At 38.5% G+C, this 25,760-nt stretch overlaps 1 protein-coding gene across 9 annotated transcripts in view; it reads right to left on the bottom strand.

Moving 5' to 3' along the window:
* Positions 1–25,760, bottom strand: part of GRIA4 (glutamate ionotropic receptor AMPA type subunit 4) — a 216,771-nt gene that overhangs the window by 59,038 nt on the left and 131,973 nt on the right. For 8 of the 9 annotated variants that reach the window (XR_011680261.1, XM_071434182.1, XM_071434177.1 and 5 more), the window contains 5 exons: positions 15,766–15,819; positions 13,653–13,811; positions 11,660–11,827; positions 9,994–10,098; positions 4,877–4,987 (listed from right to left, as the gene is read on the bottom strand). Coding sequence is in view for 8 of the 9 variants with exons in the window: in XM_071434182.1 (XP_071290283.1) it covers positions 4,877–4,987; positions 9,994–10,098; positions 11,660–11,827; positions 13,653–13,811; positions 15,766–15,819 (597 nt within the window). In the remaining variant the exon portion in view is untranslated. Of the gene's footprint in view, positions 1–541; positions 3,579–4,876; positions 4,988–9,993; positions 10,099–11,659; positions 11,828–13,652; positions 13,812–15,765; positions 15,820–25,760 lie in introns of those variants that run through there. The other variant, XM_071434184.1, reaches the window with a different exon arrangement.

Below are 25,760 nucleotides of genomic sequence, written 5' to 3' on the forward strand. Positions count from 1 at the left end.
ACACTGAAAGGCAAGTTTTGCTAACAAGTAACTTACACAGATAAACTTTCAAGGTCACACTGTGAAGTCATGAAATATCTGAATTGATACTTAGCCATATCTTGATGCTCTTTTCTATCTGTGGCACTGAAAAAGACCTTTTTATTTTGTATGATCCCTTGCAATAGCATTTTCAAAGTTAGTAGTAATGTTGGTGTAATCATGGTAGTCTAAAAATGCAAGAGCTGCAAGTTGTCTGTGGAGAGGTATTATCTTCTATTAAATCAGCTGAAATAGCTGAAAACATAGGCCTACTTTTTAATTGTTTCCAGTTTTAGCATTTTGTCTAATAGAAAGATTATCTCTGCCCACCATCTTTGTGCTTACTATATTTTTGGACTATGGGCTTTTAACCTACTGATATAAAACACATCTCTGACTTACTGATGAATGAGGTTTTATATTGCAATATTTGCAAGATTTCAGCTGCTGAAGAATGTTCTATGGAGTACTGAATCAAGGAAAAGTCCACATTGAAATGACCAATGACTAGCACGGAACAGATATTTGAAATGGTGCAAGCTTTACTTATATAATTCACAATTTCATAACAATACTTAACATTTGCAAATACAAGTTGATGTCTGCAACAATTACCTTTATAGATGTAAACAGATCATTCCACCACATTGCCACAAATTCATGTGTACAGTTAAATGCTCACAACTGATGATTCATACTATAAGGGAAGTTGGACAAAGTAACTAACCCAAATAACAAACAGATTTAAACTTGGTTCTCCTATTCCAAAGTGGATTTCAAAATATTCACCATTGCAAAAATAATTTGTAAAAGTGGCAAATATCTGTGCAAGGAAATTTCTAATTTTTAGAACAGGTGTGGGACACATTATCACACTTTATTCTGAAAGAAACTTCTGTAAATGTCAATGGAAGGTTTTTTTAGTGAATTTTTTTTCTTTTTCTTTTTTTTTTTTTTTCTTCTGAATAAAGTGTCCAGGATTCGGTTTGAAGTCTTTACTATTTTCATGCAACAAACTTCATTTTTTTCTCCAGTCTACTGAAGAATTTAATTAATAAAGTTTCTAATGAAAAAATATCTTTCTATTATGCGAAAAAAGCCTATAATTAGAATTTCTGAGGTAAGACTGTATCAAGAGTATCAGTCAAAACAGTAAAGGTGATTCTCAGTCACCTAATGAAAGTTGCCTATCATCTTAGATGCCCTAAGGTGACCTGCTTGACCCCAAGGTGCTGTTCTGCAGGCTCTTTGTGCTTGCCCTTTACAGATAGGTCTGATACCCTCAGTATAAGGCATCCACCTATAGGCCACTGAATCAATTTCGAAATTTTTGTGGAATTACAATCCTGGGGCAAAACTTATCCCACATGCCTGGAAAAGTGCATACACCAGCTAAAACATCCAGAAGAAGAGGTCACATATACAGCATGAGACAGGCAAGGGTGATCCTGCCAGTGTAAGAAATGGGGGACAGGCTGTGTATCCTAGAGCATCTTGAATGTCACTGAATGCAACTGAATCAATACCCTTTGTAAAGTCATCCACATCTGAACTGAACTGAATCCTGCTGTTGAAACTTAATCTGCCAACACCAAGGATACCTCATTCAGATATTGAACTGTAAGCACAATGCAGATGCAGCTCACCATCAAGCTTTGGTTTTAAAGGAATTTTGTGATTTTTAAGTTTTGCAGTCTCAGAGTTACGTGCAGAGTTGGCTCTATCATGAAATGTATTGGAGAGTTTGGATTAGTCTTCTGAGCCAACTTCCCTAGATTCTTCTTCAACAAGTTGGGACCATATTTCTGAACTTGCAGAATTAGAGATGATCATTCTCCCTAGCTAGACAAGTCCCTTGCTTTACCTTAGTGTTAGAGCAGGGCTGCAAAGAGCATCCCTTCTCCAGTCATGCAATACGCCTACTGTGCATTTGGAGGTTATCATCCCACCCCAAAGGGAATGCCTCAGCACAGGTAGGAAATCTGTCCTTTCCAGAGTGCAGGAGACTGTGCATCACATGAGGGGCAGAATAGGAGCTATAAATTGCAATTGGTAAAGAACATCAGCTGCCCCCTGCTGCCTCCTCTCTCTGGGCTGCTACTGCACCACACAGATAATGGGGATAGGCTGAGAGCCTAAACCAAATTTGTAAAATAACTTCTACGTGCTCTCACTGTGTTACAAATGAAGAAAACATTTTGCCAAGTAGAAAACACTGTACTAAGTTCTTTGGGTGCAGAGCTGATTCATTATAATGCAGTTTCTATACAACAGGCATACAGCCACACTACAGCAAAGTAAGCATAGACACATAAAAGCTGAAGAAACAGAGGACAAATCAACTTGTGCTATTTGGCTTTAGGCAAAAATTAAAGCGAGCCATGCTGAAAACCTGTAAGCTTTTCCTATGCTGCCGTGACATCTGTCTTTGAAGACTGAAAAGTCTGACAGCAGTGCTTGCAGAAGCTTTTCAGTTTAATGTTGGAAACTATGCATGCAACCAAAATTAAATGTGTCATCTACAATGGTTCATCTTCCCTTCAACATGAAGAGGGCAATGAAGAGGTGAGAAAGTCTCTGTGGCATTTGCAACATAACAAAGAAGAGAAAAATAACAAGAGTCTGAAAGTTATTCTAGTTAAATATTTCTTTTCTTTGTGTGTGTGATCATATGCTTGCAGATGCTAAATACATTGTCCTAGCAAGCCAATATTAAGAATCATGGTTCTATTCTGTCTTCAGCATCATGTGTGCAGCTCCCAGAGGAGTACATGGGAGATGGGCATGATAAGGCAGAATTCACCATATATTCTTATTCAAACCAAATTCCAATATATTTCTCTTGCACTGTGGTTTTGAAAGATGGAAAGGGGACAGTTTTTGGTCAAGAAGCTGTGCTGCTTTCAATTAATTGCATTTATCCAAAAATGACATGCTGCATTAACACAGAGCATGCTTTGGAATACTAATTCAGCTTTTTGGTTTTGCAAACAATCCCATCAGTCCCTTCAATACAGGGATTGGAAAAGTTCTTTTGAAGATAACATTTATTATGCACATCAAAATGCTTCAATGCAAACATGACAGGCAAGATAACACATTTTAAAAGCTTTCTTGTTTTCCTTTTTTTTCCTTTCTGGTGAACAGAAACCTTTTCTATTACTTTTCCTTATTATATTTGACTCGCTTCTCCTAAGCTTGGAGCTATTTATGGAAATTACAGTATTCATGTGTGAGAGCTTCAGTCAAAGGTATCAGGATTGGTTTGAGAGGAAAATTTCGACTGAAAGCTTGTAATTCACATCGTTCTCTTCTCAGCTTGGCAAAGTTGAAGGTTAACATCATCTGTTCTAGACATTTCAGATTAGTCACAGAACTTTTCTTGGTGGTTCAGTGCCTGGTCATCCAGTCAGAGGAACAGTAATCCATATGGAAAAATTAGCTCAATGTTACTAGACTGGTGGTTAATACTTGAGCCTTAGTTAGGAATGTTCGCAGCATCTTGGGACTCTTTTCTTCCTTGATCAATTTCTTAAAATAGGATTCTTCATCAGAGGCTGAAAAGAGGAGGACTGTACTGAAGTATATTTTTTTCCATCACCGAGTCTTTTTTTTTTTTTTTTTTTTTTAGGAAAAAGATACATATATTTAAAATTCCCATGCAAAAATAAAATTAAAAGTTACACAATTTGGTTAGGAGTTACATTCTGAATTCCTGTATAGTAGTTTGGTTGTTTTGTATCCTGGAATGATAACCTTCAACGGGAGATTTGTTAAGACATAATTAATGCATAAGTGCTGATACAGACTGCTGAAAATCTGGGAATTAACTGTATTTTTAGATAGAACATTGCTTGATGCTTTCCTTTGGATTACTTTAAACTCTGTATTGAGTTAGAAAAATTATTTTTTTTAACACCTACAGAATATTCCTTCCCATTTGAGACACAGTTCATTGGGTTAACATGTCTTGTCTAAATGAGGCAGGTGAAAAGGGCAGTGAACTGAGATGTAAAATCTTAAAAGCGGTCACGTAAAGGTCACCCTTTGCCAGTTGGCTTTGATAAACATCAGCTTTAAAGGGCATGTCTGACTTCAGAGGAAAAAAAAAGTTAAATATTTTGTTTAAAATACAGATTTGTAAGAAACAATTGTTTTGAAAATCGTGAATTAAAAATGTAAATGAATCAAGCAACTCATTCTCCTTTGCAACCACTCTTTAAAAACACAATAATCCTGGAAAATCAAATTCCAAATCTATATTGATTTTATTAAAATGGAAATTTTACTGCAATGCTGAATGAACATTAAGAATGCATCTACTAAATTCATGTTTTCATTCACAATTAAGAATAGATAATCCAGTTTTGACTGGCTGACTGAACCATACTACTCAGAGCTTTAGCTTTTACTAAAGTCAATTACTGAGTTTATAATTTACCAAGAAAAAGGGACAGTGGCATTACAGTAATCTCATTTTATACCCTCTGTTCTATTCTGTCATTTAAAGGTTTTGGGTTTTTCTTTTCTTCCACTGTTCTGTGAGTCAAGATTTACCAATTAGAGGTTGTAAGAACTCATATCTCTGAGACTTATTTTAGCAAAAAATGGAAAAGACTGAATTAAAGAAAAAGTTACCACAACTCAATTTTTAAAAGCTGATTTCAAGTGAATCATTATATTAAATGCATACCAAAAAAAAAAAAATCTGTGCAGACATGACAGTCAGTATAATTAAGATTTATGGCTCTCATCCTCCCACCAACCTAGGAACTGGCAGACTAAATTAGATCATAACCAGAAATGAGATTGTGTCACACACCAGTATAAACATTAAAAAAAAGAAACACCTTACCAAAATTGTAGTGACAACTACTGTTCTATTCTCAATGGCTGCAGTGTCATTTCCAAGTGTAGGTTCATGCTGAATCAAAACTAATTTATCCATATCATTCCAGTAACCAACCTGCAAAATAAAATGTATATAATTTGCAGTAAGGTCTACATTCTGCATAACAACAAATATAAACTCCTGTAAGAACAAGAGTGATCCAAAGATGGTTTTGTCCAAAGGAAGTGCTGTCAGGTTAGATATGGGAGTATGCATCTATCACTTTGGGTGTACCCCCTTGCACCCCTGCTGCACAGAGACAGAGCTGGTGTCACCTCCACTTCGCTGCTCCTGAATGATCTGAGCTACTTACTTCAACCAGAGACACAAGGTAAACCCCATTTTCATTACCTTGAAGCCTTCCTGGGGCATAAATGAAATATAAGAATTTTTTCTACCCACAAGAATATTTTTGTTTGTTAGTGCTTCAGATCTTTTGGTTTTAGACAGAGGAATGAAAGACATCTGGATGACAGTTTTGCAATCCCATGGCTGATCTCAATTCCTTGCTCCATCATGGGCTCCCCAGGAGACCCCAGCTCCGGGATTTATACCAGGCTTGTTCCACTTAACTGCTAGCACTGACCTTTTATTACCTACATTAGAAATCCTGTTATTTGTGCTTTTTTAACACTCACAGGACTGACAGTACCAGCAGGCAGTGACTCAGCTCATGCAGGATAAGCATCCCTCCCAGAAAGGTGCTTGCTTTTCCCACTGACTGCAAAGCATGGTGAGACTGAATTCTTCCTAAATATATCTCTAGGAAGTGCCTACAGGGAGGTGGAACAAATTGGGTTTTTCTCTCCTTGGCTGCATTTAGGCTGCCATAACCCTTCCCTGCACAGCTTTAAGGTAAAACAGCTGCCCTTGCTCATTGCTGGCAATGAATTCTCTAGAGTCAGATTTGAATCAGTTATCCTTGTAATCCCATGGAAGAAAACCCCCAGTCCTATTCTTTCCCCCTTCTTGCCCATTCTCTTTTCTACAGATACATCATGGCTGTCTGTGCATCCACTGACAAGGCTGCTGGGGCTTTTTTCCTGACCCAGCACTGACAGCTCCATGTCAAATGGACAACATGGACACAAACCTGTCAGTAGCACAGTGTTCAAATCCCACTTCAAGGGGCTCCTCTGCTTGCTGAGAACTTAGTGAATTGGGAGGCTGATCATTCTGCCCAGCATGATTTAACAGACACATGATCTAAAAGGTCATCTAAAGGTCTCATCTACCAAAGAGATGCAATTGAACCAGGCACGGCTCAGTATCTGGGAGCACCTGGGGACAAGTCAGCAGCAACTGCCCCTTGCTCCCTTCCTTGATTAATTAGGAGTTCAGGAGACCAAGAGCTGGAAGAGAGGAATGCCTTGTTTATCTTACTAGAAAAGGAACAGAATTTTAATGGAAAGTGGGCTCCGGGCAGAACTTCAATGTGAAGCAACCACCCACAAACTGTATATACAAAAGTTCTGGAATATTTAGTTGAAATGTTCCTTTTCTTTTTGAGATTGCTCTCACAGCACTGGAGCCTTGATTGAGGTGTCTGCAGCTCACAGGAAGTGTCAGCAGTGCTGATATAGTGAGGAGAAAGGTTTTCTTCCTGGTAGTATGCACTTCTAACAAATATTCTTTTTCAGCCAGACAGCCAGACAGCCACAGATAAAATTGATTATTGAAAATGTGGAGTTCTTGTCAAAAAAATGTGACCAGCTCAAGGCAAAATATGTACACCAAAATCTGGCAGTTTGGGGAACTATTATGATAGTGAATGATGATTTTTCATTGTGCAATTCTTCGCTGCTATAAAGCTCAGAAGGAAAGCAGAAAATGAATGATATACTGTGCTACAGAAGTAAGTACCATATGAAAATTCAGGCAGAGATAAAGGCATTATTTGAGAAATGACAGGCATCTTTTAAAGGAATTTTAGCTTTTGTGCATTGGTGTGAGCTTGTATGTATTCGGTGCTAACCTGCACTAAAGTAACTCTGAAACTAGATTACTGAATAAATATGAAAGATATGTCATGACACTTGTATAAAAGTATAGAGATACACAGTCACTCTGAGAGCACTAAATAACAGTATGCTTTCCCATAAATACCTCAGTTCCACAAGGAAAAAAAATTCTCAAAGGATAGGATTGAATTTAGCTATAATAAAAATACCTCCAATTCTATTTGGGTTGCAATTGAACTTCATAGCAGTTGCATCCACTTATACAGAGGCTGAATTTATCTTTTAGGGAAAAAATACTGCAAAAATATTTGCCTCAAAGTAAATTTGCCATAACAGTTTGGATTTGAATGAACAGGGTCCTTTCTGAAGGCCTGTGCACCTTGTAGTAACCACTGAAATAATCCTGTTGGAGCTCACAAGCCACTGAGAGCAAGAGAATATGGAAACATTTTAATAACTAATTTTCATGTTGCCAAGTTGGAATTCAGAATCCAAATCTTAGACTGTCTAATGCGTGCAATGTAATGTATATACTTTGTCTACTTTTTCTTTTCCATTTTTTTTTTTTCATTTTATTACCTACATGAGACCAAATGACTTCCAGAGGTCCCTTATCATTCACCATGCATCCTATCTGGTGATAGGATGCATGGTGAATGACACAAGTACAGAATTATTGAGCTGGGAAGGGACCTCTGAAAGTCATTTGGTCAAACCCCTTTGTTCAGCCTAAAGCCACTTGCCCAGGACTGTGTCTGGATGGTTTCTGAATGTCTCCAAGGATAAAGACTTCACAACCTCCCTGCACAACCTGTGGCAGTGCTCGGTCACTCTCAGAGTATGAAAAAGTATTTCCTAATGTTCAGAAGGAACCTCCTGTGTTTCAGTTTGTGCTCATTGGCTCTGGTCCAGTGCCTGGGCACCAGTGTAAAGCCTGTATCACTTGATCACAACCCTTCAGTCACAGGAGCCATTCCATTACCTCTCTGATCCTTGTCCTCCCACCCTTTCCCCTCACTAGCAGGTTTTGTTACTGCTCTGCAGAGAAGAACCAAGTAAGAAGTGCTGCATAAATGGAATTAATGTGAGCATAGGCTAATATTTCCTGTTTTACTAAACCATGTGGAATCTGCCTCTGTCTAGCTGTACCATTTTTTAATGGTCTCTTCACATATTTAAAGCTGTGGGCAACAAAAATCACTTTTCTAAAGATTAGATCCATGCATTACTCTGACTGGAAAGGCAGCTGGGTGACTCATAAGTCATGGTATGTTGGACATGAGAAGAAGACATTAATAGTGAAGGCCTCTTAGTTCAATCAAGTACAGTCATTTCTCACATATTATATAGGATTTGTCAGGCTGGACTACAGAACTGGTCCAATGATCACATATAAAGCACTATCTAATACATGAGAAATAAATTCTTGTGAGTAGCCAGATCTGTCAAAGCTGTTATGACTTGTTATGTCAAATACAGGTGAAGACTCAGGAGTAGCAGAGAGGCATGACTGAAAGGTAAGAAAAGCTCCTTGGGCCTCTAGCACAGCTCAAACATAGCTCCTCTGTTTGCAATCACCCTCCCCTCAAACTGCAGGCAAGAAGAGAGGAAGGAGACATCCCTGCAGTGGTGCCAGACCGACACCTCTCCCATAACAGGTGACAAAGCTTGAAACATCAACCCTTTTCAAAAGTTTGCTGACAAGTAAATTCCCTAATGAGTTACTGAAGTTGTGACCTAATTAAACACATCTATTTGCACCTTGTCTTTCCTCCAGTACAAGAGGGGATAGGGGATGGAAAGGGCATAATTAACTGTTTCCTCCAGTGTACCCCAGCCACCCATATATCCTCCTGGCTGGCAATGGTGTGGCACGGAGACTGGAAGGAAGCAGGGCTGGTATCAAGATCAGACACGTTTTTTGGCACAAGACAGCAGACTTCCCAAGAGAGGAAAGACAAACTCACCTTTCCCAATTAATTCTTCAGCCATCCGTCACACTTTCAAAAGACAACTGCACCAACAGGCCTTATATGCAGGCACATGCTTTGCTTTGGTCTGCAACTCTATACTGTGATATAGTGGCAATTTTTTCATCCAAATGTGTAATCCTGCTCTGGGTCTGCAGTTTAGGACTCTGCCTTCTCAGCTCTGTGGCAGGTAACTGTCTCCAGGGAGACACAGTTCACCTGGTAGTATTTACTGCACTTGTCACCTCTGGCCAACAGCAGAGGACTATTTAACTCAATTTTGATTGCTTAGGCCCTACTCAAGCAGCCATGAGTACCCTATTCACCATCACCTTCCCCCTTTTCTTTTTCTGATGTCCTCATAAGCAAAATAGATCAAAATGACTCAAAAAAAAAAAAAAAAAAGAAAATCCTTGAGCTTGAGTACGTTTTCTGCTTTTATTTGTTTTCTACTGTGATAAATCGACAAATTTCAGCATAGAAGAGAAAGGATCAACAAAGTACCCAAGCTCATATTTTCAAAGTGATAGGGCTGAGTGATAATGAGCATTCAGTCATGAAGGATCTGCTTAGACATGTATTAATGTGCATTTGCTTGCAAGCAACCAAGCCAATCAAGCACACAGGATTAGATACTGCAATAAATTTCAGAAAATTCAAGTATTCAGGTCATTCTCTCTTCCTCCTCTCTCTTCTTCTGTCCTTTCACCCTTAAAAGCCCAGTGTTAGTTACAGCCTATGGTTCATGTTTGCACAAAATGTACAAGTCAACTTGCTTAAAAATGCAAGTAATTTTCAAGACAGAAATCTTGGGGTAAGATACAAGAAATATCTACTATTCAGAATTCTGACCATTTGCACCCAGCAGCCTAGCAACATGTCATCCAAGTGATATTCATTAGTATGCTTGACTGACTGACATCCCACCACTCCAAGATGCACACTTGTTTTTGTGTTCCCCAATTTGAGGCACTGAATCATAGCATCTAGTAGAAAATGCAGCTAAAAACTGCTTTCACCTGAAATATCCATGTACTCAGTGTATTATACCTTTTCCAACTGCAGAGTCCACTTTAATATAAATCTGCATAACCATTTCATCATACACAACTCATTCATATGGTATGAGGAGAGCAATGTCAGCACATACCTTCCGAGGGCCAGTATTTTTCAGCTCAAAGACATCCATGGTGTAGTTGACCCTGCGACCGTAGTGGTCGAACTGAACATTTCCGGTCAAACCTTGTATTCGAACCTACAAATGGAAAAAAAACCATTGTGAAGATCCAGTCTTATGCTTTTTACTTCAAATGTCACAGAGCAGTACAAGTTATCCTGGCTACATCCTTAGATTACCACAAGAACCCTACTGTAGAACAGTTCAAAGAAATAAAGTTGGCTGCTTTCTTTATATTCTTTTTTCCTGTTGAACCATGCTCAAAACAGGCTTAGATATGTCAGTATCTAACTGCTAACAAAGACACAAAGTGGACCTTCCCTTCTTTCATGCTGTGCAGATCAACACCTTCCAGCTGCAGGTTCTAAAGAGAAATAAATTTTTTACTATTCTCATCACTCCTGGGTTCATATGAAAAAACCTAAAGGAAGTCTGGCCTGAGCTCACGTGTCTTTTTAGCTCCCACTCCCACTTGACAAAAACCTTAGCCCCTGCAAAGCAGTTTACTATCAGGGAAGATAATACAGGGCTGATATGGATAGGGCTTGAAAAGGGTGTTTTCAAAGCATTAGAATGAAGAAGGACAGATGTGAAGCCTTACAATTGGCTGTGGCAGTTTCCCACCACCAGTGCCTCAGCTGAAACCAGAACACTTTTTCTTTCTTTCAGCACTTTTATTGTGTCGCTGAAGGATACCCAAGCTGTGGTCCTTGTCCCAAAGAAGTCGTGGCCATATTGCTGATGGCTTTGATTTTACCAGGATATGGCCATGAAAACCTCTGGCAGAATTTGAAGTCTCATGCTGTCTGCCTGAACACAGAAGCCTGACTTAATGTTTCTCTCAATTGTTACAGATCTGTGCATCTGCACAGAATATGTGAAGCATACATAAGGCTTTATTTCTCTCCCTAAGAGTCAGGATGTGGCTTGAAATCACTTACTCTTTCCCTCTGTCCATTTCTATCTGCTGATTTTTCTCCAGGACTGAAACCTTGGCTTCCAGGCACGGAGCTGCCAGCTCTGTCAGCAGTCACTTTTTCTCAACAGTTTCTCCTGAGTGGAGTCTCCTCATTTGCAATGATTTAAATTCTACTGCAGGATTTTTATTTTTGTTACTATCCCATTCAAAGGAAAGGCTAAATCATCTTGACAGAGATCTGGAACTTTCTAGGTATCCATATTCATCAGGAATTCAAAATCCTGAAATAACCCATAGCTCTGGGTTATTTCTTTTTAAAGAAAAAAAAACCGATTTCCCTGGGAGAAGTCAACTTTTATTGAAGATGACAGAAACATATTTGAAAGATTATATTATGTGGTTATACCTTTTTTCTTAAATGACAATACTGTACAGCCAGGTTATTTGCAATAGCAACAAATGAACTCAGCAGTACAGTGGAGGAAGCTCAACTATCTCAAAAGATCTAACAGTACCTTCAAATAGTAGTAGTTCCTCTTGGCCTTCATTCCAAGTTACAAATCGGAACAACCTGAACAGTCCAATCTGCTTGCAACTTCCAAGTAAAAAATAATTTTCCCTCTCCTATTACTACCCTAGTGCATATTGTTTTGCAAGTCATACAGCGTGCAACTGGTATCAAAAATTTTAAAAGATCCCTAGAACAAAGCCTCCCCTTACCTGTTTTAATGTCCTCTCCATATCAATTCCTTGACCCCATGGGGCTGCAGGGTTGGCAAGACAATCACCAGCATTTCCTCTCCTTGAAATATCAATTTTCTGTCTTCTAAGATTACGGAAAGTTTCAGCCATCACGAGTACTCCATCATATGTCAATGCAGATGTATACTAAATAGATAGACAAAAACAGCCCTTCAGAGTTGACAAAAAAAAATCTGCTGTTTCAAGATAATTCTAGTTTGATTCATTATGCAGCTGTTTCTATACCTTCATTTAGAAAACAGCTCTCCTCAAAATCAAAAGCAATTTTGTCTAAGGGACAAATGTAGGACATTCCAGTAGGTACAGCTTTAAAATTGTATTTCCTAAGGGTAGAAAAATCTGCATCTTAAGAATTAATTAAAAAGAAAACAAATTAAACTTGAAGTATTCAAGTACTTTTCCTTTTTTTTTTTCCACTTGACTTATATAATAGGGAATAACCCCATCCACTCAACTTACTCAAAAAAAAAAAAAAAAAAAGGAAACAGTAACTCACTGAGAAAAAAAAAAAAAACAAATACAAAGCCTGAAAAAATGTGCAGCTGATGAGCAGGCATTCAGGCTACTGGAACTGTTGGGAAAGATCAAGAGTAGATTCTTCCTATTGGAAAACCTGTGTTGGATCTCTGCCTGATAGGTACCCTGAGCAGTCTGATTCTACACTAACTACAGCAACTGCTCTAGGTTGATAACATGCCAAAGGAAACATTTAGAACAAGTCTTGAGCAGATGTTAGCCTGGAGCCACATAAAGCACAAAGGGGTGCTTTCTCAGTATGGTCCTCCGATAAAAACAATGCATCAGGAAAAGTTGTTCACATGCTCAGGGCTGCTATTGATATGCATGCTAACTCCCAAAATTCAAATTCCATTATTCAAATCTAATTTCCTTCCTTTCCTTTGTCTTGCAGATTATAAGGTCTCTGAAACATGATTTATCTTTATAGCTTCAAATTTTGGTTATCCCGAGATGAATTATGTGTGACTCCAATTAATCATGCTGACTTCTCAGAAGCAGACAGAATAACCCTGCTTTTGTCACAAGGTGTCCTATAGGTAGAATTTTTTCTGTCACCAGTAACTGGGAAGTCTTCATTCCAAGCCCTTGGTTTTGGTTTGTTTCTTTTTGTTTTTTTGGGTTTTTTTTAACACAAATTTTTGAAGTGTCACTGAATTCTGTAGCTATGTCTTGTAATACCCATGTTGATGCTCTCTTTAGACTTTACCAAACTACCAATGTCCCAGCCAAGGGAGGGCTGGTTGCTTATCTTTGCATAGTGCCCAGCACAAAGGGGCCCATTTTCAAGCACGTCTGGCATGCATTAGTGCATATAATAACAGAACTACTTTGTTGAGGTCATATTTACAGCTCTGCTGTGATTTGCCTGCCAGGAAAATTATATGCCTAAGAAACATTATTTATCAATCTGTGAAGGATTAAGATAGAAGAACTCTGGGATGAGATTTAACTTTAAAATCACGCCTGCATGTGATTTCTACATGAGGCTTTGAGGTGGAAAATTTCCAGAGGAAACCCCATATGAAAATTTAAAGGTAGCAAATTTACAGTTAAAGTAATATCTCATCCAGAAGAATTAATCTGTCAGGAAAGATCTGCACTCCAAAAAATCTAGATAATTAGACTAATTAATGTAAATTTTATTGAAATTAATTTGTCAGTTAAGCATTTGACCTTTGTCAAATGTCGGTAATGGGGTGAAGCTGGAGAATAAGTGACAACAGACATTTAAGTACATCAGCAAAATGTGTTGCAGTTTTCATTTCCACCATATAAATGTAAGGATAGGCATGATTAATAGCCAGTAATAGTAAGATCAACTGCCTTCTCCTCTGCCTAAATATTAAAGTCTTCATTCATGTATTCAACAATGTTATTCAGAAATTAGAACACTGGAGTGATATCTTTCGTAGTGCTTCAGATCGGGGAGTACCTTTGGTGGGGTCTCAGATCCTGGGTATTCTCTCTGGTCCAGTTTCTTCCAGCGCTGCATCAGCTTAGTTACCATTGGGGTACTGAAATCCACTAGCTGAAATCCAGTCACATTGGCTCCCCCATGCATAAATCTCTCCAGAGAAATATCTTTGAATCCCTAGAAAATCAATTTAAGATTTTGTTTTCCCTCCTACGCCACTGTGGGTCCAATCTGTTCTAGGTCAGCATGTCAGAAGAAAGAATGCACAACAGCAGGATCCCATTAGAAGGCAAAATTTTAAACCAGGAAATAATGTTGAACCTTCATTCATAACTTCCATTTGTGTAATAAAGAAAAAAAAGCCAAGAAATAGATTTGCCACATTATTACTAGGTTGGTCTTGACAGCTAAGCAACACATTGTTGGGAATGGCAGACAGTTTTTAAAGAAGTGCCTTTGGCAAATAAACTGAAAAATGTCTGCAGAATATTAAAGGCTTAATCCAATTTCCGTTAAAGTTGTCAGACTGGAATAAGCACTGTACTAATGCTTTAAAAAATGCATCCTTTTTTTTGTTTTTGCATGTTAAAAAATGAACAACCCTACTCTGTAAATACATTTACTCCAGTATTCATTGTTTAGATTGAAAATTAGATAATATATTAGACATCAGAAGACAGAGACAGCACATGAGGATCTCATTGTTAGTGCAAGGAAAACAACATCAAAATAACACTTCTATTAAAAAGGATTGTGGTAGCTCTTAGATCTGTTACATATTGAAAACCTAGAGTGAATCCCAACACTGAAAGAGAAGATAAAGCACATATATCTCCTGACCTATTGGTTTCTCTGGCTAATCTGTTCAGCACAATTCTTTACTGGAATTTGCCTTTAGAGACAGAACTGAACTTCAACAAACTGCACAACACAAACTGTTAAAGCACTAAGAAGCAAGCATAAATCTTTCTCCTTTCCTGGCTGCTATGTCTAAGGTTAGCTCAGAGGCATCTTATTTTAATTTTCTTAAATTCCTCTGATTGATACTTATCAGTGAAAATACAATTGAAAATCTAGAAATATTTAGGAAAAAAAAATTGTGGGGTACTGGGGTAAGGGTTGAATATCCCAGGGGAAAAGCACTTGTTAAGGACAGAGATGTCCTAAGGGTTACTGACACTAGCTATAAAAGGTGATGCATCAGGACGTTATATTACCCACATAACTGAACAGACAGTAGATAACAAAGTGTGCCCCTGCTGAAGTAGATCAGATGTGCCTGTCTCCACTGCATACCTCACTAGCAGATTACTGCAACATCCAGTTCCTTGTTTACAGCAACTATTTTACATGAGAAAAATTACTTAGGGAACTATAAAATTGTAAAGATGAAAAATCTAATTTATAAGACCTAATAGTACAGATGTCTCATTTGAAACACCTGAGGCTTTAAATATAATCTGAAGTGGTACTAAGTGAAGGTTCAAGTGCAGCAAAGCACAATAAAATATTTCACGTCAACTAAAATTCCTTGAGGGTGAGTAGAAAGCAAACAGTTTAAAGCATGCATTATACTCTGTCCTACATTCACTGTGCTTTGCCAGGCAGGTATTTTGGCTTAAAGAATGAGTCATTTAAATAATAAAATACTGCATTTGCTCTTTCTTTGCCCTCTTCTGAACATTAGCTGTGTGAATGTCCAATTTAGCCTTAAAGTAAAAATACTGAAGTAGTAATTTGACTGGAAATAGCTGATCTTACTGGAAAATACATGTTCCCTGGGGAATGTATAAAAGTTACCTCTAAAATTCTTGTGTTACTAATAATAAAAAGATGAGTCAAAAATCATTATAGTTCTAGTTTAATTCAGCTTCAAGATATATGTATCAGTTCTTTCTCCTACTTTGATTTTGATAAAATTTAGGAATATTACTTACTATATTGCTGTGCCCTTCATATCTAGATAGCTGCAATAAGAAACCCAAGTTCTTTTACACATCATAAAGAATGTATTATGTACAAGCACATATTAGAGACAAATGGGAAATACTGTGTGAAGTGCTATAACTTCAAAGTAAAACTGAGTGTTTCACTTACCGAGTAGGGGTATAATTCTAGAAAAGTATCTTACCAGGTTGGCAACAATATAATGGTATCCTTTAACATGCTTTCCCACGCTCACAATCTGTGGGAGAGAAATAAGACAAAAAAGGAAAAACAATGTCATACTGTTTTCTCTATAAAGGTGCTTTCATAGAAAGCTAGATATAAACTGAAATATATAGCACTGGTAATATTAGGCTGGGAGTCTTTTTGCAATAATGTAACTTTCCAGGGGCTTAATAATGGGAAAAAGTTAAAATTACAGTGAGTAAAGTAATGAACTGGTAATCTGAGTGCCTTCTGTGTTGAAAATGTTACTGTAGTATACACTATTTTACCAAATAGAGCAATTATCTAGGGGATACAAATTCAAAAGGAGGAGATGTCACACTAGCTAAAAAGCCTACCCCCTGATTTACTTTTTTGTTTAAAATAAGTGCAGAATTTATGAATCAAAGTGGGGGCTCTGATAAGAGACTGAGCGAGCTGAGCTGCACCCTATAAAAAGGACTCTGAATTTGCCATCTCTTCAGAACAGTGAGAGGTGCCATTGTTTAATATTATCAATTTTCTCATCTTTGTGAATACTTTGTTTGTTAAATAAATGGTTTTCTTCCACTTCTTTTGAAAGAGATTCATGTCTCCCAAACAGGCGGGGGAGGGACTGCTTGAATTTGCTTTCTAGAGGGACCCCCGTTGGAGATTTCCTTCCTAAATTTGCCTGAAACCAGGACAATAGTCTACAATTAAAGTGCTTGTATTTAAAAACCAAAACATAAGCCTAAAAAAATCACAAAAGACACTAGACACCCAAGCCATGGCCAGATTGTTACCCTTGGTATAAATGAATTTTAGACTTAATAAAACTCCCAGATCAGTGATTTATTACAACTGCTGACATTTTATTGGGGGTGGTATAGATGGAGAAGTCACTTTCCCTATTACAAGCTCAACACATGTGAGACGGATACTCTCAAGTAATGAATTTTCCCATATAATAAAAATTTTCAAGTCCTGGCTTGAAACTGGCTTCAAAAGAATTATGATCCCTGATCCCAATCAGGATTATGATCTCTGATCCCAGTAAAGCTTATACGTCTGTACTCATTCAGCAGTGCATGGTAATATAATATTTACCTCCTCATTACAGGGAAACTGATATAGGGTAAAAAAAATTACATTTTTAAATAAATACTACATCACAACCTGAAAGTTATTAAGTGGACTGACATAATATAAAATCATAGAATCATAGAATGGTTTGAATTGGAAAAGACCTTACAGATCATCTAGTTCCAACATCTCCCAACTCTTTCTCCTTGGATCTGTTTTTAATCTATTCACCCTCATCTTGGGCAAATCTCCTTTTGAGATTTATTTCTCTGCTTGTTCCTAGGAAATGCATGTAGATACTACTGCAGAATTCTTGGATTTGATGTGAATAATACATAACATATTTGAAAAACCTGAAATTTGATGTTTTCATTGTATTCTCTCAAAACTTGTTTCTTTGGGTGAGTGACACAAGTACACAGTTATATATCACAGAGTTGTCCTAATTTCCCTTACAATCAGTGGTAAGAGCAGTCACTTTGAGGAAATGATTCAGCTTATTCTAAAGCACATGTGTAAAACTAATTAGACAGCTTGTGCCCTGAAAGTGTGTATTTTTCTGCATTGACTACAAAGAGTTGATGGGGATTAGCTCTGATGCAGACACCTACATTTTATTTGCCTAATGTTAACTGAGATTAATTTCACCCTAAAAATATTGATTATGTTGCCAGAAAAGAGAAGTAATGTGACTGTGGTTCCAAGGGTTTTCAGGATGAAGAAGAGACGAGAATGTTGACTCCATGATCAGAAGGCTTGATTTATTATTTTATGATATATGTTACATTAAGACTATACTAAAAAGCAATAGAAAGGAAAAGGTTTCTTCAGCAGCTAGCTAAGCTAAGAATAGAAAAGAATGAATAACAAAGATCTGTGTCTCAGACAGAGCAAGAGCCAGCTCTGCCATGAGTGGTCAAGAAATCTAAATACCCACAGGAGACCAATCATGGGTCTACCTGTTGCATTCCACAGCAGCAGATAACCATTGTTTACTTTGGTTACTGAAACTGCAGCTTCTCACAAGGAAAAATCCTAAGAAAGGATTTTTCATGAAAGATGTCTGCGACAAAGTAATGGCTTCTATTTTCAACCAAGATTGGGTACAATTCTGACTTTGAATTTGGAAAGTGTTACAGCTATTGATCACACAGACCTTGAAAACTGGGAATTGGTTATAGTCCTGGGAAAAAGTGCCTGTTTACTGAAATAGTTTTCTGTGAACATGTCATAGTTTTGAATATCCAAACTAGACATGCTGTCACCTTTCTTTCTCAAATACTCAAAGATGCAGAGTATGATCTACAAACCAGGATATGAATTCTTGCTACCTGAACCACCCCCTTTTGCTTCACTGCATTTCTGCCCTGAGAGACACTGAGCCAATGAACTCAAGTGTCTTTGTAATGGGGAAGGAGCTTGACAGCTATTCAGTCTGGAGTGTGAGGTCTCTCACTCTCCTTCTCTGTGCTTTAACTGGTTAAGAGTGGCTAAAGTTTTGAGATGAGACCTCAACCAATTCCATCAATGTAAGAGTAGGTATTACCCAGAAGCCAAAACAGGCCTCAGATTTTGTCAGATGACAGAGTGTTCCAGAAAGCCTTTGCTACAGAAGTTCATTAAGTCTGGGGGCATTTAAAAACCCCAGGTACTTCCTTGTGCATCTGTCAATTCAGACCAAAAGGCCAAGTTCAATCACAGCCCAGAGGGAAGGCAAAGTGGCATTGTCTAACATCTACATTAGCAAATAAGGCAGCTGGTGGGATAAGATTGTGCAACAAGTGCTGGTGCTAAGGAGCTGGCATCCCTTGCATACATTTCGGGGATTTACAATGGACTCCCTCTAACCTGGTCACCAGACTGAACTCACACTACACTTCAGGGCACATCTTGTTTAGCACCATCCAAATAAAAACCAGTTCATGTATTTCAGAACTCACACTACACTTCAGGGCACATCTTGTTTAGCACCATCCAAATAAAAACCAGTTCATGTATTTTAAGTCCAAGTCCATCATCTTAATGTGAAACTCAGGAACCAGGAGAATGACTGCAAAAAAAAGCATGTTCCAGCTGAGATACTTTGTGTTCCTGTGGGGTGCACTTTCTTAGAGAGGCCCTGAGCATCTGTGAGGCAGGTGACAGATTCATGCAGCACATGGCTGAGCAGTCAGAACTGCCTTAATTTCAAAAGCAAGGTCCTGGAAGAGAGGGCAGTGCTGCCACAGGGACCTTTGGTGGCTCTGTCAGGGAGCTTCACACAGCTTCTCACTGTGGCCAGTTGTGAAACCTAGCAGGGCTGAGGCATCAAAGCTGGGCTGTGCCTGTCACACAAGCAGTCAAACACCAGGAAACTGCAGATCCAGTAGGTCAGGGTCATGGTAGGTCAGGAGGAACCCTCTGCATGGGTAGCTGTGCTCTTCCCTGCTTCAGGATGCTCTGATTCACAGCTGTCCCAGTGCCAGCAACCCAGGGCAGTATGCAGTATTTACATGTTATGCACAATAACACTTATGGGCTATGCAGTACTTCCTCACTTACACATTCTAAACATTTGGTTTCACTCTGTGTTCCCTCTCTGGCTTCTTAAACACCACACAGACACAGTGTACCTGGCTTTTGTCACCGTGGGAGTTTAGGGTGACCTCAGCTTGCTCAGGGAGATTTTAGGAAGAAACTGCTGGGAAGGGTAAACCTTGCTTCTTTGGGAAAGGCTGAGAGCAGGTGTAAGCAGGATGATGCAGTGGCTTTTGCACATTGCTTTTCAGGTTTTAGTTCAATGACCAAGGTGACTAGTAATTAGAATTGGAGCTTTTTTTATACTTTCATTTGTAAAATTGAAGAAATTATTAAATAATCATCCGTGTTAAGAAGAATGAGTAAGAAAATACAGTCTGCTTCCCAAATTGCTATTAACAAGGAAGACAAGAGTCATTCCATATATTACCATGTAGTCACACTATTGGTGAATATCTCATTTCTGTAAATGAAACAGAACAGAGTAAAAAAAAGTGAGATATTAAGGCCATTAGGCTATCAAGTTTATTTCAGAATCTAACACAATTTTGTTTGGTTGTTTTTTTCCCCCCAAATATTACTGTTTATGTAAGTGTCTGCAGAATGGTGTACTTCAAAAAAACCCAAATCAGCATTAGGATCCAATCACATTATATAATGCATATACATATAAGAAACTAAAAAAGAACAGTTCATTGTGAGAATTTTTAGTTGCTGATCTACTATAACAGAATTATGAAAATGCCTTATTCTGATTTCAGAATGCCAGTGGTCATCAAAAGTAACTAGAATTACATTGACTTCAAAGTTTGATAAAAGCAGGGCCAGTGAGATCCAACTCGGGCTCTTGACACAACTCTCTGACTTTATGATACAATACTGTTCTTTCAATTTAGCTGAACAATAGCCTGGTTTGGAAATTCAGAAACTGTTCCACTATTGGAAAGAAGGGCTACCAGTGTCTGCTTTGATTATTTTCTTTTTTTTTTCCTGTGTGTGGCAAGGTCACTGACTTTGATAAAACCATTTGCAAACTTGCATCAGCATCTGAACAGAGAATCTGGCCCCAGGTCATCTTCTGTTCTCTACTACTGTGAAATGGATATTGCACATAACTCATTTTAAAATAATGCTTAGCTTCTGTAGCATGAAATGTCCCTCGTTATGATTTACAGAAGATGGAGGTCAGTACAGCTGGAGTGAAAAGGACTTATTTTCAGTTAAATCTCTTCAAAGGGTGATAGCTGTGCATTACCAATTGGACTTTAACAAAGGTTTTCCTCTTTGGTATTGTGTCACAATACACTGCCTTAAGAAAAAGAACACCTGCAATAAAATGAAGGCTGTCTAATGCAATATAGAAAGAGTGGAGACTTGTTAAAGACAGAAGATTGAGACCTGACCTGAAATATTGCAGCAGAAATGGTGATGATATAAACCACAACTAAAGTGGGATTTTACACAATATCTGAACCCAGGATAAATCTTTCACAAAGCCATAAAATAAGCAATTGAGAAACAAGACTAATTTTAACAACTAGTGCTCAGAAAAGGACATTCTTATTGGGGAAAGGATGGACAGCTATTAGAGAGGATGCTAAAAAGGCAGAAAACAAAGCACATGTGGCTCTGTCTCTCTTGTGAAGGCAGGTGCTGAGCTGGAACAGGGCTGTGCACACCTGCCCCTCTCATGGCTGGGCAGAGAACGATGCTTCCCACACAGACCCCATGCTTATCAGCAGCTGGCAAAGCAGAGAGCCCTGCTCAGTGCAGGAAGCTACTTGGGAAGAAGACCTGGAGAGGTGGCTCAGAGGTCATTAACCAGTGCCCTGAGGAAAGTTATTTGCTTCCTTCTGCTGCTGAAGATTTTTGCCTTCAAAGCCTACCCCTATACTAAATAGGATGTGGAGACTTGCAAGGAAGAAGGAAGTGAGGAAAGAGATGAATAGTGTAAGAAGAAGGTCACTTCATATATCTTTTAAATCATTCATATTCATCCTTTGTCTCCTACTGCCTATTTGCTCTTTCAGTGACTGAAATAACTTATTTCTCATGTCCAAACCTCATCAGTTGTGTGGTGCAGTAACAAAATGCATTCTTATTACTCTGCAGTGTGGGACTGTGTGCAAAATCCCAGCTGCTTCACAGAGAGGAGCCTGTGCAGAGCTCCTCCTGGCTCTGCAGGGTGAGGAAACTGCTGGTGGCAGTGCTGGCGGCTGGCTCCTTCAAGGAGAACTATCAGTTTGCATTGACATGCCAGTGTTGCTTAGAAGCAACTCCATAGACCTCTAGGGAAAGAAAAAAAAAGGCATGGAGAATAAAGAATGAAGAAGAAAAGGCACTTTATGAATCTTCCATTCCCTCTGGGACAGAGATATGCAGAGAACTGCTACTACATCCCTGAAGTGCTATGAAGTCCAACAATGCTGCTACTAGCCCATACTACTGTGTGCAGTACACATGCCAAATTTTTTGGCTAATAATTTGCTCCTGTGGTTCTGTGAGAGCACAACTAAACATGCATTTTATTCATGCAAATCTAATAGACGTAGGGGAAAAATACAGACAGTCCATGCTGTTTCTGAAACAAGAGATAAAGAAATCTACATTATGCCACTAAACTACATGTAAAAGCCATGCTGTCTCTTGATAAATACTGATCTGTGTTGTGGTAGTGATCCTTTGTGCCAACACATTTCTGTGCTCATGAAAAACAGGGAAGCAGGAATGTTGGAGCTAGTACTCTGTGTAACTCATGTGTCTGGTTAATTTTTGCCTTCCTGTATTATGTTGCAATTTATTGCAAAGTATCATGTTTTAATTTATTATTAACTTAAATTAATTGCAAAAGTGACAAGTGCTATCTTCAGTTAGTAGACACAGTGGAAACTAAGACGAGAAAAAAAATGCTTTTAAAACCAGCCAAATTGACAACTTGATCAATTTAGAGAAATTCCACAGTCAAACATTACTTTTTCAAGTTTAGCACTCCTGAGACAAATTGAGAGGAGATGAAGAAGGAGGGGAATATCTTGGCTTCTGTACTTTTCTCCACACACACATTTATTTGCTTTTATTTTGATGGTAAGACTAACTACTACTACTACTAGTATTACTACTGCTGCTATTACTAGTCCTACTAATTATTCTTCTACTACTACTACTAATTCTTGCTGTGTCAATCTGCTCCATTTTGTCTATCAGAGAGATTTGGCTTCCAGTGCAAACACATAACATGATATTTCTCAGCAACATATCTCAAGGCTCTTTAAGGCTGAGGAATCAGCGGTGTCAAGCAACACATTGAACAACTGATTTAGTTAGACAGCTGTGAACAGCATTCCAGACACTGGGCAGCTACTTCCCTATTTTGCTTGTTAATAACAATTGTTGGCTATTATTAATTAGAGTTTATTGGCTTGCAGTTTTTACAAGATTAATGATACTACTACTTTGTGGCAATTTTACATCCATGTGTAAATTTTAATACTACACAGGGCAATGGTAATTTTTTTTACTATTATGTATCAGTTCAGCTGTGTACACTGAAGCATTAAATCTGTGCCAGATGCTCCATAACAGTTTTCACCTCTGTGTTTAAAGGCAAATAAGCCCTGGATGAGCAATGAGGCTTGATCTTGATGATACAAAACACTGACAGAGCTGAGAAAAGTGCTCATCTACTGGGAAACATCCTATTTAATTCTTATGGTCTGGGGAGACCAGGATGAAGGAAAAAACCGACTGGAATCAGCCTGTTTGGTACACCAGGAGCTAGACTGATGATCTCTGACAGCAAAACTGATTCACTTTGCAAAATTCAGAAGAAAATGCTGTTCACAGTGGACACTGGAAGGCTCTGAACACAAAGGATGCTGAGGTTTCAACTTTGTCAGATGGAGACAGTGGGAGAGGACGGAGCTGCTACAGATGGAAGAAGAAAGGAAATCCATTGCCATTCATGCAGAAAGGAGAAACATTTCTTTTCTGAATATAGTCCTCACCATGTGGATGTGTTTATGGACATATCTGTTTGTATAAATATAGAAACAAACACTGACACGTTACTGCATATGAAAAGCCCTAGAAAACAGAAAGGAGGAGTAGCAATATTCTTTCAGAAAGAAGTAAACATAAAGGTAGGTAAATGCAATTACAGTTAGCTTGTGTTTTCAGCTTGCTTTGCTGAATTTCGCATGAAGGTCATTATGGAGACACAATTAAATTGAATTTCTGGTAAAAATCTGAGAGGGCTATCAGAACTAAGGAAGAAGAAGCAGACTACTCAGTAGCACAGAATGAGGAACCAAAATGCTGGAGAGGCATCTGTTTATTGAAGGACTTTTTTAGATGCAGTCACACCATATAGCACAGAGGTTGATCCGATCACCGCGGTATCCCTTCTGGCTGTTTCTCATGCAAGCACATTACGGGTTTGCAAGGCTCAGTGCAAGATGATACACAGTTCAGTCACTCATAAGGTATTTCTACCTCAAGAGATGTCTATAGGTGTGTAAAAAGAGTGCTGTGAATCAAAGGAGCTCATCTGTGTACATCTGTGCCTTATTTCATGGCCTGACTCTCAGCCTGACTCACCAAGCACAGCAGGACAGGCTGGGTACACACTGGAGAGGAAGAGGCCTTGCCAGAAAGCTCCTGGGCTTCTGGTTTGAGTTTCCCATGGGCCAGTCATGCACCCTCATGGCAGACAATGCCAACAGCCTCTTGAACTGCAGTGCCATCATGGCAAGGGAGGTGATCCTGCCCCTGGGCTCAGCTCTGCTGAGGCTCATCGGCAATGGTGTGCCCAGGGCTGGGCCCCCAGCACAAAAGAGACATGGACACACTGGAACAGTCCAGAGAAACACCAAAAGGTATTGAAGCTTCTGTCATATGAGGAGAAGCTGAGAGAGTTGTGACTGGAGCAGCCTGGAGAACAAATACTTTAGGCAGATCTTAGCAATTATTAATAAATGCCCAATGGGATGGTGGAGGGAAGAGGGTACCCGACTCTCCCTTGAGGTGTACAATGACAGGATTACAGGCAAGGGACATGGGTTGCAACACAAGAAATTCCAGCTAGACATGAGGAATTTATTTTTTTTCTATGAGGTAGTCAAGTAGTGAAACAGGAAATAAGAGTGTTATTGGATCTCCATCCTTGGATGCATTCAAAATTAGGCCAAATGAGTAACCTGATCTAAGCTTGCCCCCTTGGGCACCAAGAGTGATCTTCAGAGGTGACCTTCAATCCCAATTATTCTCTTAGTTTGTGAAATAGAACTGTTCATGATAGTACTTCACAGTCTGAATTTCAAAACCAGCTCCAAAATCTGTATGAAAACAAATATCACCAATTTAGGAGTCCAGTTTTTTTTTTTTTCCTTCTGGTATCTTATTTGCTCTGCAATGCTTAATATGCAATGACAACAAGAATTCTGTCAGAAAAAGGGACAGGTGAACAAAACTGTTAACTTCCAATTTCAGCACTTCAAGCTTTTGAAATCTTCCTTACATAATTTTGCATGTCTTTTTGGTATAGATTAACAGCAACAAGAAAAAATATTGAAAGACCAGAAGAAAAGGGCTAAAATATTTATAGTTAATAACATTATTCCTCATGACCTAAATGACTCCTAGCTTACACTTTTCAGTGTAACTATCAAATCTGTTTGGAGAATTGACTGCATTGTATACCTGAACACATTTCTGACTACTGAATAAAGTATAAGAAATAGCTGTGATATCAGCTGTGGCTGAGCAAATGACAGTTTGCCTCTCCAGTAAAAAGGGTTATTAGTCTCTGAAGAAGTAAAAAGAACCAATACAGTGGTTGAACAAATAAAATATGTTTTCATTGAAATCTTCAAATTTATTTTCTGTGATAGTCTTCAAATCTGACCACATTGTTTTATTACACTTCAGCATTGCTTGCAAAACAGCAAACAAAGAAATAATGGAAGAAATCTACAGTGTGTGTTTACTGAAGGTAAAGTATCCCAACTAATTAAATGCAAGTACAACATAGGAGAGAGCACCATGGCATTTCCTTAAATGTGTGGTTTTAGCTATATATTTTCTGTCATCATTCCTAAGGAAATCACTTTTCTGCCACTGAGCTGTCTCTGGGTCTGTTTATTAATTTTCCAGTAAAATATTTTTTAACACATATTTCAGCTATATTTGAAAGGAAGACAATATCTCTAAGACACATCTAAGGCATTAAGTCTGTACAATTCTTATTAATCCTGACTGCTGGGTAGAGAACAGAGACCCATCTGTTTTAGCCACCAAAAGGACAGGAAGCACCTGGACACTTACAGCTCCTGTCTGACAGCTACCAGTCAGCACATGGGTACTGACACCTTCCACACATTCCTTTAGCCATGGCAA

The sequence above is a fragment of the Agelaius tricolor genome, unplaced genomic scaffold, assembly GCF_023055355.1.
Source record: "Agelaius tricolor isolate 1412-34295 unplaced genomic scaffold, bAgeTri1.0.p SCAF_9, whole genome shotgun sequence".
Lineage (NCBI taxonomy): Eukaryota > Metazoa > Chordata > Aves > Passeriformes > Icteridae > Agelaius > Agelaius tricolor.